Source organism: Procambarus clarkii, chromosome 93 (assembly GCF_040958095.1).
Source record: "Procambarus clarkii isolate CNS0578487 chromosome 93, FALCON_Pclarkii_2.0, whole genome shotgun sequence".
In the NCBI taxonomy this organism is placed as follows: Eukaryota; Metazoa; Arthropoda; class Malacostraca; order Decapoda; family Cambaridae; genus Procambarus; species Procambarus clarkii.
Window position 1 is genome coordinate 673,147 of NC_091242.1, and position 16,308 is coordinate 689,454.

At 37.7% G+C, this 16,308-nt stretch overlaps 1 protein-coding gene across 2 annotated transcripts; it reads left to right on the top strand.

Moving 5' to 3' along the window:
• The first annotated feature begins 1,071 nt into the window (after positions 1–1,071).
• Positions 1,072–14,296, top strand: LOC123746855 (small subunit processome component 20 homolog). 2 transcript variants are annotated; one of them, XM_045728681.2, is made up of 4 exons: positions 1,072–1,243; positions 1,730–1,931; positions 4,424–4,634; positions 5,984–14,296. In XM_045728681.2, the coding sequence occupies exons 3-4, from the start codon at positions 4,431–4,433 to the stop codon at positions 14,171–14,173; spliced, it is 8,394 nt and encodes a 2,797-aa protein (XP_045584637.2). In that variant the 5' UTR covers positions 1,072–1,243; positions 1,730–1,931; positions 4,424–4,430; the 3' UTR covers positions 14,174–14,296. The 2 variants fall into 2 exon arrangements, with proteins under 2 accessions (XP_045584637.2, XP_045584636.2); XM_045728680.2 differs by lacking the exon at positions 1,730–1,931.
• Positions 14,297–16,308: the final 2,012 nt, after the last annotated feature.

Genomic DNA, 16,308 nt, shown 5'->3' on the forward strand with positions numbered 1-16,308 from the left:
TCACACAATGTCTATAACTTAAGCTTGCACAGCTTGCAAATTTCTTACTTAACCTAAATGACGCTATATTAACTACAGTACTGTAAATACACCTAAGCAAGTTCAAATTTCAAGCAAATTGAAAGAATCTTTGCAACTAGATCATCACGAATGTAAATTACTTAGCTTAATTAAGGAACAGTACAGCCCTGTTCAAGACCGAATGAAAGGTCCCGGGTTCAAATCCTGTAGGACGGAGACGTTTGGGCATTTGTTTTCACCTGATGCCTCTGCTAATCTAGCAATTGAAGTATCTGGGAGTTAGACAACTATTGTGGGTTGTATTTTAGGAAAGGTCAGTCATTGGGATAGGGGAGTTGGAGGCCTAGATAAACCTAACAGGCTTCAACCACCTGAAGCTGCCTCAAACCTATCATCACCCATATCAGAGGACCTCTCGACGTCACTCCCTCAGCATCGTCGCGTCTTTCTACAGAACGTAGTTATAAGTGATTAAAATGTAGGTTGCATCCTGGGGAAGGGGAAAGGTCAGTCGTGTGCTTAAGTTTTATAGTTTCATGTACCCATCAATGTAAATCTACAATTCACTCTAAATCATCAAAACTTTTAAAATATTGAACGACCTAGGGTATATTAATCTAGACAACTTCAAAAGGTCAGATGTGATGTAATAAGAACAAGGAGCAAAAGTTTCAAGCTTAACAAGCCACAATTTAGAACAGAAAACAGATGTTTCCTTAATTCACTCATAGGTTATATGCTCATGGAATCGCCTATCCTGCTGCATTTTAATATCTAAATAGATAAAATTATCAGGACAAAGGAGACGACCATTGCCAAGCCGCTGGCTAACTGTCCTCGTCGAGGCCACTAGAGTGGCCCGTAGGTAAATTAATGAATATTTCCAACCATGATTTTTATTCATATTAATTATTTTGTAGCTATCCAATGTACTATTATGCATGTATTAAATGTGCACATCAAAATTCTAGTAAATAAAATATATTTTGTTTAAAAGAAATTAATAAATAAGAGTATTTATACGAGTGGTCGCTGGGGCCCGTAGCCCCACCACAATAAACATTTATACCGATGCTCCCTCACTCAGCCTTCTACACGTGCTCGTTTCTTTGTTGTATTTGGTTAATATTTTGTCTTGTACTGATCATCGAGCTGTGCCTTGCCCGCGTGTTGTATGAGACTTGGGTCATGACCAGTGCCAAGGGTTTACTGCGTGCCCAGTGTAAGTAGTCTAACCTGACCTGACGTGCAACTCCAGACAACTAACATTTTCGTGGGTTATATTTTAATCACCTTACCCGAGTTTACCTAATTCAATCGCTTAATCCTTTGTGTATTATAGGTATATTGGGAGGTAAAGGACCATAATTTAAGAAGGGGAATTTCAAGTGATGAGAGAACACTTGCTCATGCTCAAGGTTGAGGGGGAAGAAGCTTACCGACTTTTAAGTGAAATACAAATCATGTCAAATACAAGAGGGTTTGCCAGTGTCATTTAAAACCTACTAACCTAACTAACTTAGCCAAGTCTAACACAGCCTAACCCAAGCTAATGCATCCTAACCTATGTGTATGGTTTTGACAGTTAAAAGCAAGCATTGTGTAAATGCTTGTGTATGATTTGACCATATTCCCTCTTATGGTTAAAATAGTTTTCCCCACATTTTATAAGTTAACAGCAATGTAGATAATTCGACTATACCCACAGAAGGTCGTATTCCAGTGAAAACAAGTGGATAAGGCCTACCATGAGCTATAGGAAAGAATAATAAAGACTACCCTGACAGAAGAACAGTAAACACACTAGCAATCAACAGTATATTTGTAATAGGCTATAGTATGGTGAGATGTAATTAGGACACTGTGGACTGTGTTGCCAGGCTAGATGCAGAATCTGCGTGGTAAATCAGGTAGGTCGATGCCAGGTTACTCTTAACTCTTGGCTGAGCTGTAGTGAATTTGTCTGACACCATATTGGAATCTGACCCAAGTATCAGTTGGGTCAACCCATGTATCGTATTCCATAAATATGCAACCATGTTGGAATAAATGAACGCTCGAAGAAAATTGTTGAAAACATCTTGATAATTTGGTAAACAACAATTATTTATATATCGGGAGAAAGACAGAAACATAATCTACATGTAAAACTTCTACCCAAAAAAATATTTTAAGTAAAACTGAAGATATATGTAGTTGTATTAAAGTTGCAATTTTCTTCGCTAATTGGGCTAAGAACTCAGAATATTTATCTCAAAACAATAATTATTTCATGCAGATACATTAACACTTTCGCGCTCTCGGCGCTCAAAAAAAAAAATACCCCAGATGCTTTCGGCACTTCGCGCGCCTACGCGGTAAGACCGAAAAGTGTACACTCTTTTGACTGTCCTGACAATAATTGAAGGCGCACGTATTTAAATTTGGTATCACTGTATTCGCAATGAAATTGTCTATAAGAGCATACCTATAAAATGCCGCCCAAGCATAAGGAGTATCAACACCAAATAAAAAACTATGCAGATCACTCGCCGAGAGCGCCAAACAGCAACAAAATGTTTCCACTCTCTTAATGGTTGCGAAGCCTACAGTTGTCCTACATCGCTAATTTTGGTATCATTGGAATCACAATAAAATTCTCTACACGGACATATGCATATGAATGTTTAATATAGGTAATTGCCCACCCGCAAGAGTGTGTGAAGTGGAGAGTAGTTAGCCGCGAGCGCACTAGCGAAAACACAGGGGGGAAATCATGCTTGGAAAGTTTATACGTTTCCTGACCCTACTTTTCTATGTACGTATTTCTTTTTTATACCAATGTGTTCACAATAAAATTTTCTATAAGATGAACTGTATAACATTTGTACAAAGCATGTGTAAGAGAAGCGCCAAATATAGAACCACGTCGCTCAGTATGCGTTCGCGGCAGAAACGAACGCATTGTTTTCGTTTGTTTGATGTTTGTCATGTTTATACTTGTTGAAACATTTTATAATTTGTATGACAGTGATCGCAGTAAAATTCCCTACACAGACATATACATAACACATACAAATATTTCCCACGTGTTGGATATATCAACGGCTAAAGGGAACCCACTGCCACACGCTCGCCACACCCCCAAACATACTTTGTGTATTTTTTTTTTTTACTCATAGAAGTTTATGTGATATAATATTCATTCTGGTACCAAAAAAATCGCAAATAAATTCTCTACAAAACAAAAGTATCCCCATCCATTTCAGTTAAAAAATGGAATTTATAGAAATATTTTTTCGATGGACGAGAAAAGTAGGCTGTTATGCGGAATCGTAAGAAAAAACGGCGACGAGTTATCTCTAATCTAAAGCGCGAAAGTGTTAATGAACTTAAGTGTTTTATATGTCACAAGAAAGATAGAACTATAAGCTGCATTTTAAATACCTTACCAAAAGCATATTTCAAACTAGCGAAGATACATATATTTTTATAATGGCTGAGCTCCGACCCTGCACAAATCGATTGATGGAGCAATACTCTCTCAGACCAATCTATATTTCATGTAAATATGTCAATAAACGTAAATGTTTTATATGTCTCAGGAAAGATAGAAATATAAGCCTTATTTTAAGTAGTTTACCATTGACATATTTAAAGCTCAAGTGAAGACACATGTGTTTTACAATCACATCCAGTAGCTTGTCGATCATGGCGTGCAGAAGCCTAGGCACTGGCTGATATATTGTGTAATTAACAAAGATACGCTAATGAAGCCTAAAATATTATATGTCAGCAAAAAGACAGAGATATATTCGTTATTGTCAGTGCATAACAGGAAATATATCTTATCGGAGAAAAAGGATACAACTGCTTTAAATTTTTTCATAGCGACTCTCACCCCATCTATTGCTTACTTGCTTGTTCATACAACACACTTTTGACTCAAGTTTAAAAACCAAGTATATGTTGTAGGCTGTGTTTGGCATCAGTTCAGCCCTTCCTGGACCTTGATTCTGTCTGCAGAGGACGTTTTGCTTTAGAAAATATTGCACTTTCTTTGGTATTTTCCAAACAGAAAACTATAAAATTGTATTTTTTGTTGGTAAATGGCAAGAAATTACTATAGTATATTCATTATTCTGCCTTAAACAGCTTGCCGTGTGTTAATACTTACTGTATCAGTGTTCTGTGCAGGGCAGACTATCCATTTGTATTACAGTACTGTACAGTACAGTATTCTTAAAATCAACCTGCATATTGTAAGTGTTAATTTCATATTTTATACAGGTTTAGTGACAGGTATTTACCACTCAAAAAGTTTGTACCTGTATTAATATTTGAAAAGTCTGAAGTGTATATTGTATAGCAAAATGGTTTCAAAATATAAGAAGGACATTAAATTTTTCTGTTTCTTTTTCAGAGCCAAAATGAAGGAAAAACCCCAACGACAAGCCCACAAATCTACAAACACCTTTACTTTCCGAGGGTTTGGAGAGAAAGTAAGAAATCTCAAAGTTAGTGCTAGGAAATTCCTTCTACAGCGTCCACAAACCGAAGATGGCGAGAGTGTCACCATCTTTTTCCAAACCCTTCTGAAATGCAGAGAAGTCAATCTCACCGAAGCTTTCCAGGTACATTATGCTGTAGAGAGTACATCTTTTATTACTGTATTACAGTACAGGCAGCATGTATGAACAGTTTTGTAGAATGTAAGCTTGGTGGTATGTGAGTGGACCAAGCTTTAAAGTGTCCAAAGACTGGCAACTTTACCCTTAGACATTAAGATTGAAGTATACCAATAAGTCATAGAATCACTCTGGTGAGGAAAAAGATCAGGAAAAAGAGAGTGACCAAAACTCTTGAACAAGAATAAAAATCATAAATGCCACCCTCCAGAATGGGACTAGCCTAAAGGTAAGAATTTGTCCCCCCCCCCCCCCCCCCCCCGGGAAGAAACTAAGCAGCCGAGTAGAAATGAGTGGTATAAAAAAATTGGTACACAAATGCCAATAACATTGCAAATAAAGGGGTAGAGCTGCAAAAATGGGTGAAGAATAGGGTGAAAGCAGACAACCAGAAACAACACTTGACAGAATTAAAGTTAATATAGAAGAGGTAAGAAGACACCTGGAGGAACTGGATGTAACAAAAGCAGTAGGAATGGACCATATATCACCATGGTTACTGAAAGAAGCTGCAGGAATCTTGTGTTACCCATTAACTATAGTGTTCAGCATTACACTAGAGATGGGATTGCTAATGGAAACCTGGAAAAAGGCAAATATAGTTCCAGTATTCAAGAAAGGGGACACATGAAATACTAAACTATAGACTGTGTCATTAACATGCATTCCATGCAAGAATCTAGAAAAAGACATCAGAAAAAAAGGATTAAGAGAGTAAATTTGATGTGGCACAACATCACTTCAAAGAGGGAAAATCATGCTTAACAAACTTGACTGAATCCTATGACAGCGTCCACAAAATAAGAGGAAGGATGGGTAGAGTGCTTCTTTCTAGACTGGCAAAAAATCTTTTAATACAGTTCTTCACAAAAACTAATACGCAAGATGGTGAGAGAAGTGGGGATAACAGGAAAGGCATTGGACTGGGTATGGGAGTACTTGAATGACAGGAAACAAAGTGCTGGTGCTGTAGTTGAAGCAGTAGTTGGTGCTGTAGTTGAAGTCAATTCCATCCACAACTTAAAAATATATATAATGGGAACATTAATGTTGAGATAGATAATTAGAATGCCAGGTATAAATGGCTAGGAGGAGGGACATAAAGAGATAGATCTCACCTCCTGTAGTCATTGATAGGTAAGCACCAACTGTACTTACTTACTTAAAGATAACTGTGCTGGCCCGGGGATACCTGTCTAGATTGTTCATATGCAGTTGAATCATACGTATGTTGAATTTTTTAATTAACTTTATAGTGTGCATGTACTAGAAAGCTAACCATATATTTTTTACAGGCATTTCAGAATGACCTGGGTGGAGACATTCAGACTACAGTTCAACTGGTTCATCAAGAAAAGCATGTTGCTAAATGCCTGGCCGACCATTTGGCCACACCAAACTCTCTGGCTTTGCAGGCACTTCTAGACCTTTTGGTAGCCTTTGCAAATGACATTCCTCAAGAGTTCTACCAGCATCACTTTTATGAATTTTTACTAAGACTGGTTTCACAACTTTCAACTAAGGACCCTGAACAGATAGAGTCTGTGTTTCTCTGTATTGTATCATTATTTGTAGTTTTACAAAAGTATCTTCGTGATGACCTCTATGAATTATATCATGTTCATCAGTATGCAACTTTACTTTCAAAGGCACATCCATGGTATATCAATGAGCTTGCTGCCCAGAGTCTCGCATTTCTCATACGGAAAATTCCCAAAAGGAACAGCTTTTTGGCCATAGCATTTAGGAAATTAAAGAAAGATGAAAGTCAGGTGCAAGGTTTAGGAAGACTTATTGCTGCATTAATAAAATCTGATGTAGCCCAACGTTTACAAAGTGTAACTCCTCAGATATTATCTTCATTACTTGACCTTTTGGGAGATGAAGACATACCAACGAGTTCAGCCCTGGAAACTATCGCCTATGCACTTAAAATTGTTGCTGGTCACATCACAGCCCAACACCCAAATAAGCATACCAAGTGGCAGACATTGTGGCAGGAGGATGCTACCATGGTATGGCCTACATTATGGAGAAGCATACAATTATTGGTTCCCAGTGCGCATTTGCCTGGAAACTCCTGGCATCATCTTCATGCTGTCTTACAAGTGATAGAGGTTTTAGTGAGTTACAAACATGGTGTACTTCTGGTTGATGTTTCTGATGCCTTAAATCAGTGCAAAACTATGGTTCAAATTTCTCTTCCAGACAGTGTTGGTGGTACTGTTTTCAATATTTTTAGCATCTTGCTTCTGTCATCTCATCATCAGATTACTAGCTCAACTCTTAAAGATGTAGTATCAGAACTTTTAAGTTCTCATTACTCTCATGTGGTTAAATTCAATGCTATAAAGCAGCTAGTTGATCATATAAGATTTGACACAGAGATCTTACCACTGGTATTGCATTACCTGAACAATTTGGTAAGAACTAGTGAAGTGGAAGATATTGACAAAGAAGTGCTGTCCATGCTTGCATTTCTTGTGCAGCATAAGCAACCACCATGCAGCACAGGAATGGATCTGGACTCGTGGAGAAAATACCCGCTGGATTTCTCGCGTACACTTTCACCTGTTAAGGGCGTTTGTGAGAAGGACATTCCATCATTAATTGAAAACAGGTTAAGCAAAGGGCTAATGGAAGATCTATCAAATTTAGAAGAGTTGCTGTTGTGCTTGTTGTGTTTGCCACATGTGTCACCCCTGGACTACCAAGATGTGACTCCATACCTTACTTGGATTCTCAGTGATGCGATTGAAATATTAAATGATAAGACTGAGAAAGTTATTGATGATGATAAAACTGTAGCTGCAAAAAAGAAAGGAAAATCAGAGACTGAGGCTCCAAATCTTACTATTGACTTAAATATTAAATATAACATCAATTTGAATAGTAGGAAGATTTTGTTTTTAGTAGCAGCTTTGATCGAGGTGATGTTGCATACATTAACCGGTGAAGATTTTCTGGCCAGCTTAAGCCAATATCAGATATTAGAAGTTTTAAAGGTAAAGCAACAATATAGAGAGAATGTCTATATCCTCAAGGCAATAGATTTGCATTTTACTGTTGCATCCTCAGAGGATGATTCTGACATCATGAATGAAATATTTTTTAAGGATATTTATTATATTCTTGCACCAGCTTTGTGCTCGGCCAACCCTCAAGTTCGTTTATTGGTTACTCATATATTTTCATTATTCCCAGTTACCTTACCACCACCACCAGAGAATATGGGAATTGTTGAAAACATGTTCCAAATTATGCTGAAGGCAGAATGTGTGGAAGTGACACCTTGGGCTTACAAGGATCGCTTACGCTACTTGTCTATGGTTGATGCTGATCACGTAGTGTACCATCGTCCTATATGTGGAACGTTTGATCAGGCTCCTCTATTATTGTTGCTTGGACAGTTGTATATTAATTATAAAGATGTTTGGAATTCAGTTCTACAAGGAATATCAAGCTATGCCCACAGTCTAAAAACTGACATGTTTTGGCCACTCTGGTTCTCAAGACTAAAGATAGCTTCTTATAATACCAGCCAGGTACTACAAGGGAAGACAGTAGACCCTCAGGAAGATCTTTTCTTTGAAAATGAGATCCTTCTTAATGTTGTTCAAAATGTATCAACTCACCATGGTTTTAAAAATTTACCACTGAAACCAGATTATTTAAATTACAGAGACTTACTCTGGAGAGCAATGAAAAAGTTCCCTGATATCTGTGAAGCAAAAAGTAGGGATCTTGTACCTTTGTTTTTTAATTTTCTTGAAGAGGAACTATTCCCTGCAGACTTTACTGTGGCTCCAACACAAAATCTTTGTGTCAGAAGCATTTCGAACACTGCAGTCACCAGTGAAGACCTTAGTAACTCTGCATTGAGAGATGCAAGTTTTCATCAGAATGTAGAGAAGAGTTATGAAGAAAATAAAATAGATCATTCAACTCCAAGAAGGGCACCCATTAAATCACTCTGTGAACAATTAACAGTTTTTTCACAGTTTCACAACCCACGAATGTTGTTTCAGACAAAGAAGTTAGAAAAAATGTATAAAGAATTCTTAAGTCATCCATCACCTGCACTTCAGAAATTAGCCCTTGATTGCATAATGGCATATAATCACCCCTATCTCACACCATATAAGGAAAGTTTGTGCAAAATTTTAGATGACAAGTCATTTAAAAATGCTCTAACCCTTTTCAGCATTGATGGATCAGAGCAATGCGTACAGGATGACCACCGCAATGATTTAATGCCCTTCCTTATGAGGATTCTGTATGGCAAAATGCATTTCAAAACTGGCTCTAATAGTTCTGGCAAGGCTAAGATTTCAGTACGAAAATCTGTTGTGCTTAGGTTTTTGGCTGGTGCAAGAGAATCTGAACTAAATTCTTTCCTTGAGCTATCTTTCGATGTACTGATGAGTCATCTAAATGGCACTGCCCTAGATGTGGTGAACCGATGCTGTCAGAACCTTGACATAACAAAAGTTGTACCTCTTAGTAGACTGCAAGGAGCACTCACCACACTTGAAAATATAATAGAAAAGATTGGAAATATATTAACGGATCAGATTCCTTTCTTGTTGAAAATTATACTTTATATAGTTAACCTGGTGTCATTACTACTAGAACAACGTGCAGAAATAAATGAACGCAACATTTCTTTTCTTAAGCACCTACGACAACAAGCACAGAAGAGACTCCTGGCATTTTTCCAGCAGTTTAGAGACTACCACTGGTCACTGGAAGAAATTGATGCAGTATTCCAAGCAGCTGTTTGGCCAAACCTAAAACGCCTCCCAGATGAAGGAATCTCCACACCAACGCCTCTTTTAGGTCTCTTTCAGTGTTGGGCTGAAAACCCTAGATTTTTTCCTTTGTTTGCTAAATGTCATAAAGACGACTCCTCACTGACTCCACTACCATATCTTGTGAAGTTGTTAAACCATGAAAAATGTAGTGACTCAGTAACTGCTGTTATTTTGAACATTATGGAAAAATTGCTCACACTTGAAGATTACAGTGCTACAAATAAAGAAGGAGAGAAGACTGTGGAGCCCCTTCCCTTAAGTTCTCATGTTGTACCTGTTACAAAACTGGATTCACGGGATGGCAAATATCAACAGAATTATGGTTCGGCACTGCTTGTGCCTCACCTGGATAGCCTTTTGCAAAGCATGAAAGTCATGATCTCCAAATTAGGTAAAGGCCGATGTGTAACGCATCGGGACCTCACTATTCTAACAAAATTGACAGAGTGGCTCACAAATAAGGACATCAGTAATGACTTGTTGAGTCTTATTATACCACTTATCGTAAAAAAACATATTAAAAAGGAAGATAAGATATGTCAGCTACTTATAACTTGCTCTTACCTCTTGCCTGTAATTGACAGTTCAATTCAATATTTGAGGCCACTTGTTACTCAGCTTGGTTGCCTGAAGAGCCGTGAAGCACGAGATGCTCTCTGTCAGGCCATTACTGCTATAGCCATGACTAATCCAGATTACAAGACACTTGCAGATGCAGCAGCTGATCTTAATTCTTGGAACCCTAAAATGGTTGAAGAAATTGATTTTGAACGACGACTAAGTCGATACCAGCAATTGACTGAGTATTGCAAAACTCAACAGTGTCTTAATAAAGTTGATGTAGACTTTTGTCAGCTTTTGTTGTACAATAATATGTTTGTAATATGTCATGTAGAAGACTCATCTTTGAGAGACTTGTCAAGTGTTTGTTTAAATGAAGTAACTGACATGCTTGCTCGACTGCAGCCAACTCATCCTTCTGAATTCAAACAACTCATGGTTGATAGATTCCTGCCACTGATAAAACTTGGTCTTCAAAGTGAAAAGGAAGTTGTGAGGATAGAAATTATATCAGTTCTTCGCCTAATGGTACACAAATGCCATGAATATATAGACACACTAAAGGATCTTTATAAACTCGCAGATGAAATTGATGAAGACTCTGATTTCTTTAGCAACATGGGGCACATTCAGAGACACAGACGAGCCCGAGCTTTGGGAAAGCTAGCAGATGCATTAAACAACGGCACCCTTTCGTTTACAACTCAAACTGTCACAGATTTCCTAATGCCATTGGTAACATCATATCTATTCAAAGATATGTATGCGAAAGAGGATTATTTGATATCTAGCTCGGTAAATTGCATTGGAGCATTTGCTAAACTCCTACCTTGGCATCCGTACCAAAAAATGTTACGAAACTACTTGAGTGTGTTGTTCAAAGAAGATCTCAAGCATCTCAAGCTTGGAGTAAGACTTTTAGATGCTGTACTTAATGGCTTTCATGAGGATGTTGAAGAGCTTGATATTGCTATGAAGAAGAAATCGGTGAAATATGATAGTGCCTCACAAAGTGTGCAAAAAAATGAACAAAATATGTCTGAAGTAGGAGAAAGTGTTGAAGAGGATGGAGAGGATGATCATTCAATGAGAATCGTTGAGGACTCCGTAAGTAAACCACAGAAGATCTATTGTACACTCGTTAACACCATCATTCCACAGATTCAGAGTACCCTGGCTGCTAAAACGAAAGCAGAAACAGAACACAAACTTAACAAAAGTAGATATCCTGAAGATGAAGATATTAAACGTATCCCTCTTGCATTTGCATTAATAAAACTCCTCAAGAAACTACCCAGAAAAGTACTTAATGCCAATGTTAATAACGTACTTATGAAAATGATTACTTTCTTAAAATCCAAAGCAGAAAGTATTCGGGAAGAGTCTCGCAATATGCTTGTAAAAATTATGGTTGAACTAGGTGGGAGATATCTTCCTTGGTTGGTAAATGATTTACAAAGTATCCTCACCAGCGGTTTTCAAGCACATGTATTGGTTTACACCTTGCATTCAGTGTTGTCTCAGCTACGCCCAGTTCTGACCCCAAAGGATGTGGATGCATGCATGGCACAGATGGTCAATATTTGCAAAGAAGATATTCTTGGTTTGCAAGCAGAGGAGAAACAAGTCATTCAGATAACCAGTAAGGTAAAAGAAGCACGAAGTGATAAAGGCTATGATATCTTATGCTTTACAGCTGAATTCATATCAGCAGACCGCCTTAGAGATATTATTCTGCCACTAAAGGATGTGTTAGCTGATACACAAGACAAGAAAGTAGTTAATAAAATGACTAGATGCTTGACTGAAATTGCTAAGGGACTGGAGAAGAATGAAAATATATCTATTACTCATAAATCCATTTTCATATATGGAATTTTAAATGAAAAATTAACTGAAATAACAGCTGACAAGACTCTTGGAAAACTAGCAAATAAGAAAGGTATTCAAAGAGCAGACTCATTCCTGCTTCAACCTGAGCCAAAGAGAACAAGGCTTAACCCCAAAACGTCCATGAAGGCAACTGCTCATGTACTAATTGAATTTGCATTACATCTCCTCTGTAATTTAATGAAGAAGGAAAAACTAATTCCAAAAGAGCTTGAGCACCAGAAGCTGTTGGAGCCATATGTCTCAGTGCTGGCACGCTGTATAAATTCTGAATATCCTGAAGTGAGTTTACAAGCACTGAAGTGTGTTACTTGTATAGTTAAATTTCCCCTTCTTACTCTGCAGAAGGAATTGAAAAATATTTGTGCACAGATGTTTATAATCTTGGACAAATTTTCTTCTCCAGAGCTTGCTAAGGGAAAGATCTATGATCTTGTTCAGTTTTCTTTTAAGACCTTGGCTTTAATTCTTAAAACAGTTGAATTTTATTTGTTGAATGAAGAAGAGGTGCGTGTGCTGTTACAGTATGTAGAAGGAAATCTTGAAGACCGTAGTCAGCAACAGACAGCTTTTATTGTTCTCCAGGCTATTGTTGCAAGAAAGATAGATGCTCCTGAATTGCACGAGTTGATGAAACATGTCCGAGAAATGAGTATTACATGTGGTCGGCAATATGCATTGCAGCAAGCACGTATCACTTACTATACATACCTTCTCACATATCCGATGAAGCCAAAACGTGTGGAAGCAAATGTACTGTATTTTCTTGGTAATGTATCATATACACATGAGGAGGGTCGGTTATCTGCCACAACTATGATCAATGCTATTATTGCCAACTTTCCCATTAAAGTGTTTAGCAAGGCAATGGAAACAAGTTTATGGTTCAAATTATCTGAACAGATGTTGAAAGATGAATCTAAAGAAAACTTGTTTTTGTTGCATAAAGCTTTGAAGACACTCTTTCAGAGATCCCAAAGGAAAGAAATGTTAATTGAGTTGTGTATGAAGCTTTTAGAAGAGAATGATGGAAATGCTGCATCAGAATTAATAGGTATACAATTGGCTTCTAAAGCTCTAAATGCCTTTCTTGACATACCTGTTAAACAACTACCAAATAGTCTTTTGTCATGTGTCACTCCACAAATAATCAAGCTTATTAGTCCATCAAGGTACCGTACTCAGCTTGGTATTAGCAATGAACAGGATGAATTTGATGAGGTGGACATGGATGTCCATCTTCGACAAATTGATACCACTTTATCTGCTCTTCTGGAAGTGCTGACCAAACTTGTAAGCACTTTCTTAAGTCATACAGAATGGAATAAACATGTTAATGAATGTATGTGGGACTTTGTGCAGGCTCATTTACAGTACCCACATATACAGGTGAGACTAAGTGCTGCTGGCTTGATAGGTCATCTATTAGCTGCACACCCCATAGAGGGTGAGTCATCACCCTCACTTGCTGTTTCAACTGAACGAGCACGCTCCCTTGTATTAGACCTTTGTGAACTTTTGCGAACACAAGCTTCAGCTGGCATTCCTCTTGTGATGCAGTTATCACTTACTGTCATCAGGAACCTCATATATCTTGTTCGCCATTCATGTAAAGTGTCATTGGTACTAAAATCTAAAAAAGAGAGTACTGCTGAAGGTGAGAGTGAAAATATTAGGAATGAAAACCAATCTTCAGGGAAAGAGACCATTGTCCCTAGTGCAGTGTGGGTCATCCGTCGTGTTGGTGACATGGCTTATGAAGAGCTGCAAAAGAGTGGGAAGGATTATACTGTAGTGCGTGAAGCATTGTTAAACCTTATGGCTGGTCTGGTTGTTGCAGCTGGAGACATAGTAAAAGCACCAACTCTTCTTACTTACATGGTAAAGCATCTTGTTCGTGAATTATCTGATGAGCATGTTCCTAAGTCTCTTGCTGCAAGGACCCAAGAAGTTGCAGCACTAGTGAAGGAGTGTGTTGGTCTAGAAACTTACACTCGTTACTTTACTGCCGCACAGGTTGTACTTTCCAAGAAAAGATGGGAGAGGCGTGCACAGGACCACCAACAGCGTGCTATTAATCCACATCTTGCAGTGAAAAAGAAGAAGAAGAAGCAAGAATCATTTAAAGAATCAAAAAAGAGAAGAACTGCCGACAGGAGAGGGAAAGTAGTTGAGAAAAAAAATGTAACTTTAAGGCGCCATGCAGTTGTCATGGTATAATAAACTTTAATCTTTGTTATAGATATATTTTTAGATTAAACAAATTTATATAGTATATAAGATTTGTGCATTGTACCTGTAAAATAATTTGATCCAAAAATGTATCACAAAATAACCTAATAATGTATTTTATTCTGTATCCTTAAATTTTGGCTTTATGCCTGCAATAATAATAATAATAATTAAAAGTATCCTGTGGTACAGTGGTTAGTACACGTGCCTATAAAAAAAGAAAAATTGAGTTTGATTTCTGGGCTAGGTAGGATGATTGGACGCCATTCCTTGACTATTTGTTAACCCTGTAGCATTTATATAATATATATATTTATATAATATATAATATATATATACACAGGTATATACACACACACACATACATATACAAGAGTTCTTACATTCTTGTACAGCCATTAGCACGCATAGTGTTTCCGGCAAGTCCTTAATCCTAATTTTCACACACACATATTCCCAGGAAGCAGCTGTCTTACTCCCAGGTACCCCCCCTGTATAGGTTATAAATGTAAGCATGGAGCATGGATGTAAAACAATTGGCTGACTAAATTCAGTGCCAGGAGAAACTAACTATAGTTACTACACGGTACCTGGTTCAAGGCTTCAATCCCAACATAGTACTTATTTAGTACTGTTGTTCAAATATTAAAAGTTGATTTCAGTCTAAATGATGAATGATTTTAACACCGTATTTACTTAAATGTTAATAGCACTTCATTTCATGTCATCAGTTTTCTTAAGTACTGTACACTGCTAGATAAAGGCATCCCTCATAGTCCAAAGTAGCTTGGAATCTATTTTTATTTATTTCTAACCATTGAGTGCTTGCAAATTAATGTCTCAAGTACAGGTAGCTGGTCTTTGCTGTCTTGAATTTCCTTTGCATGTGAGTGGCATATCAATTTAGTTTTAGGCATTGTACTTTGCCTCAAGATAAAATTTTAACTAATCATTAATTTGCTTTTTGGGTGGGGAGGGATTATAATCTGGAAAGGGGTAATCATCCATGGTGCATGGAATTGCAGTTGTTGTCTCTCTCTTGATGAAGTTCATGAATTTGATACATTGAGTTCAGAGGCAGTTTTAGTAATTAATTTTGAAGAATGTTTACAAGCAATACAGAATATCTGGAAAGTTTTGTCACTGATGAGTATTCCATATAAAGTGATGGAAAAGGTAATGAGGTTGAGAATAATTGAAGACCTGAAGAGGATAAACTTTGTAACACATGGGTTGCATGGATTTAGAAGGGGGAAAGTGATGGCTGACAAACTTGATTGAGTTCTATAACAAAGACATGAAAAAGAAGGCTGGGGTAGACTAGTTTCCTAGGTTGTCAAAAAACATTTGATACTGTTCATCATGAAAGGCTGGTGTTTGAGACAGAGAAGCATGCAGGGATAACTAGGAAGACAGCTGAACTGGGTAAGGGACTACCTAAAGGACAGAATATAGTCAGTCAGAAATGAGGCTTTGAGTTGGTGGAAAGTAATAAGTGGAGTTGCCTAAGGGTCAGTCCTGGGACCCCTACTATTCCTAATTTATGTAAATGACCTACCTGAGGAAGAGTGTGTGTACATGTCAATGCTTGCTGACAAAGCTAATGAAGCATGTAAAAAGTGAGGATTGCAGGATGATCTTGACAAACTAGAGGAGTGGGCATACAAATGGTTACTAGAATTCAATCCCAACAAGTGTAAGGTAGTGAAGATGGTAAAGAGAGAAAGGACACCAGAGGGCATCTACAACATAAGGGGGAAGGCAAATACTGTATAAGAGAGAAAAAGGATTTGAGAGTGAGTGTAGTTCCAACACTATCTCCAGAGGCACACACAAACAGGCTAACATCATCAGCCTATAAAATATGCTGGTAAACATTAAAAGGTTTTACTCTTAACCACGGCTCTTTCAAAGTGCTGTAATAAAAATAAGCCATAGGAGATATAAGTGGTGCGCTCCACTTGCTGGCTGTAGTAATATGTGCATCTGTCAGAACAGTTGGGATATAATTTGATCTCTGGAGCTGCAGGTCACGTTGGGGGGATGGGGGACAGAGACTAGAATACTAGATGATGTTAAGTTGAGGATAATCTGTAGGGTAGTGAACCATCTTGGCTTGTTCT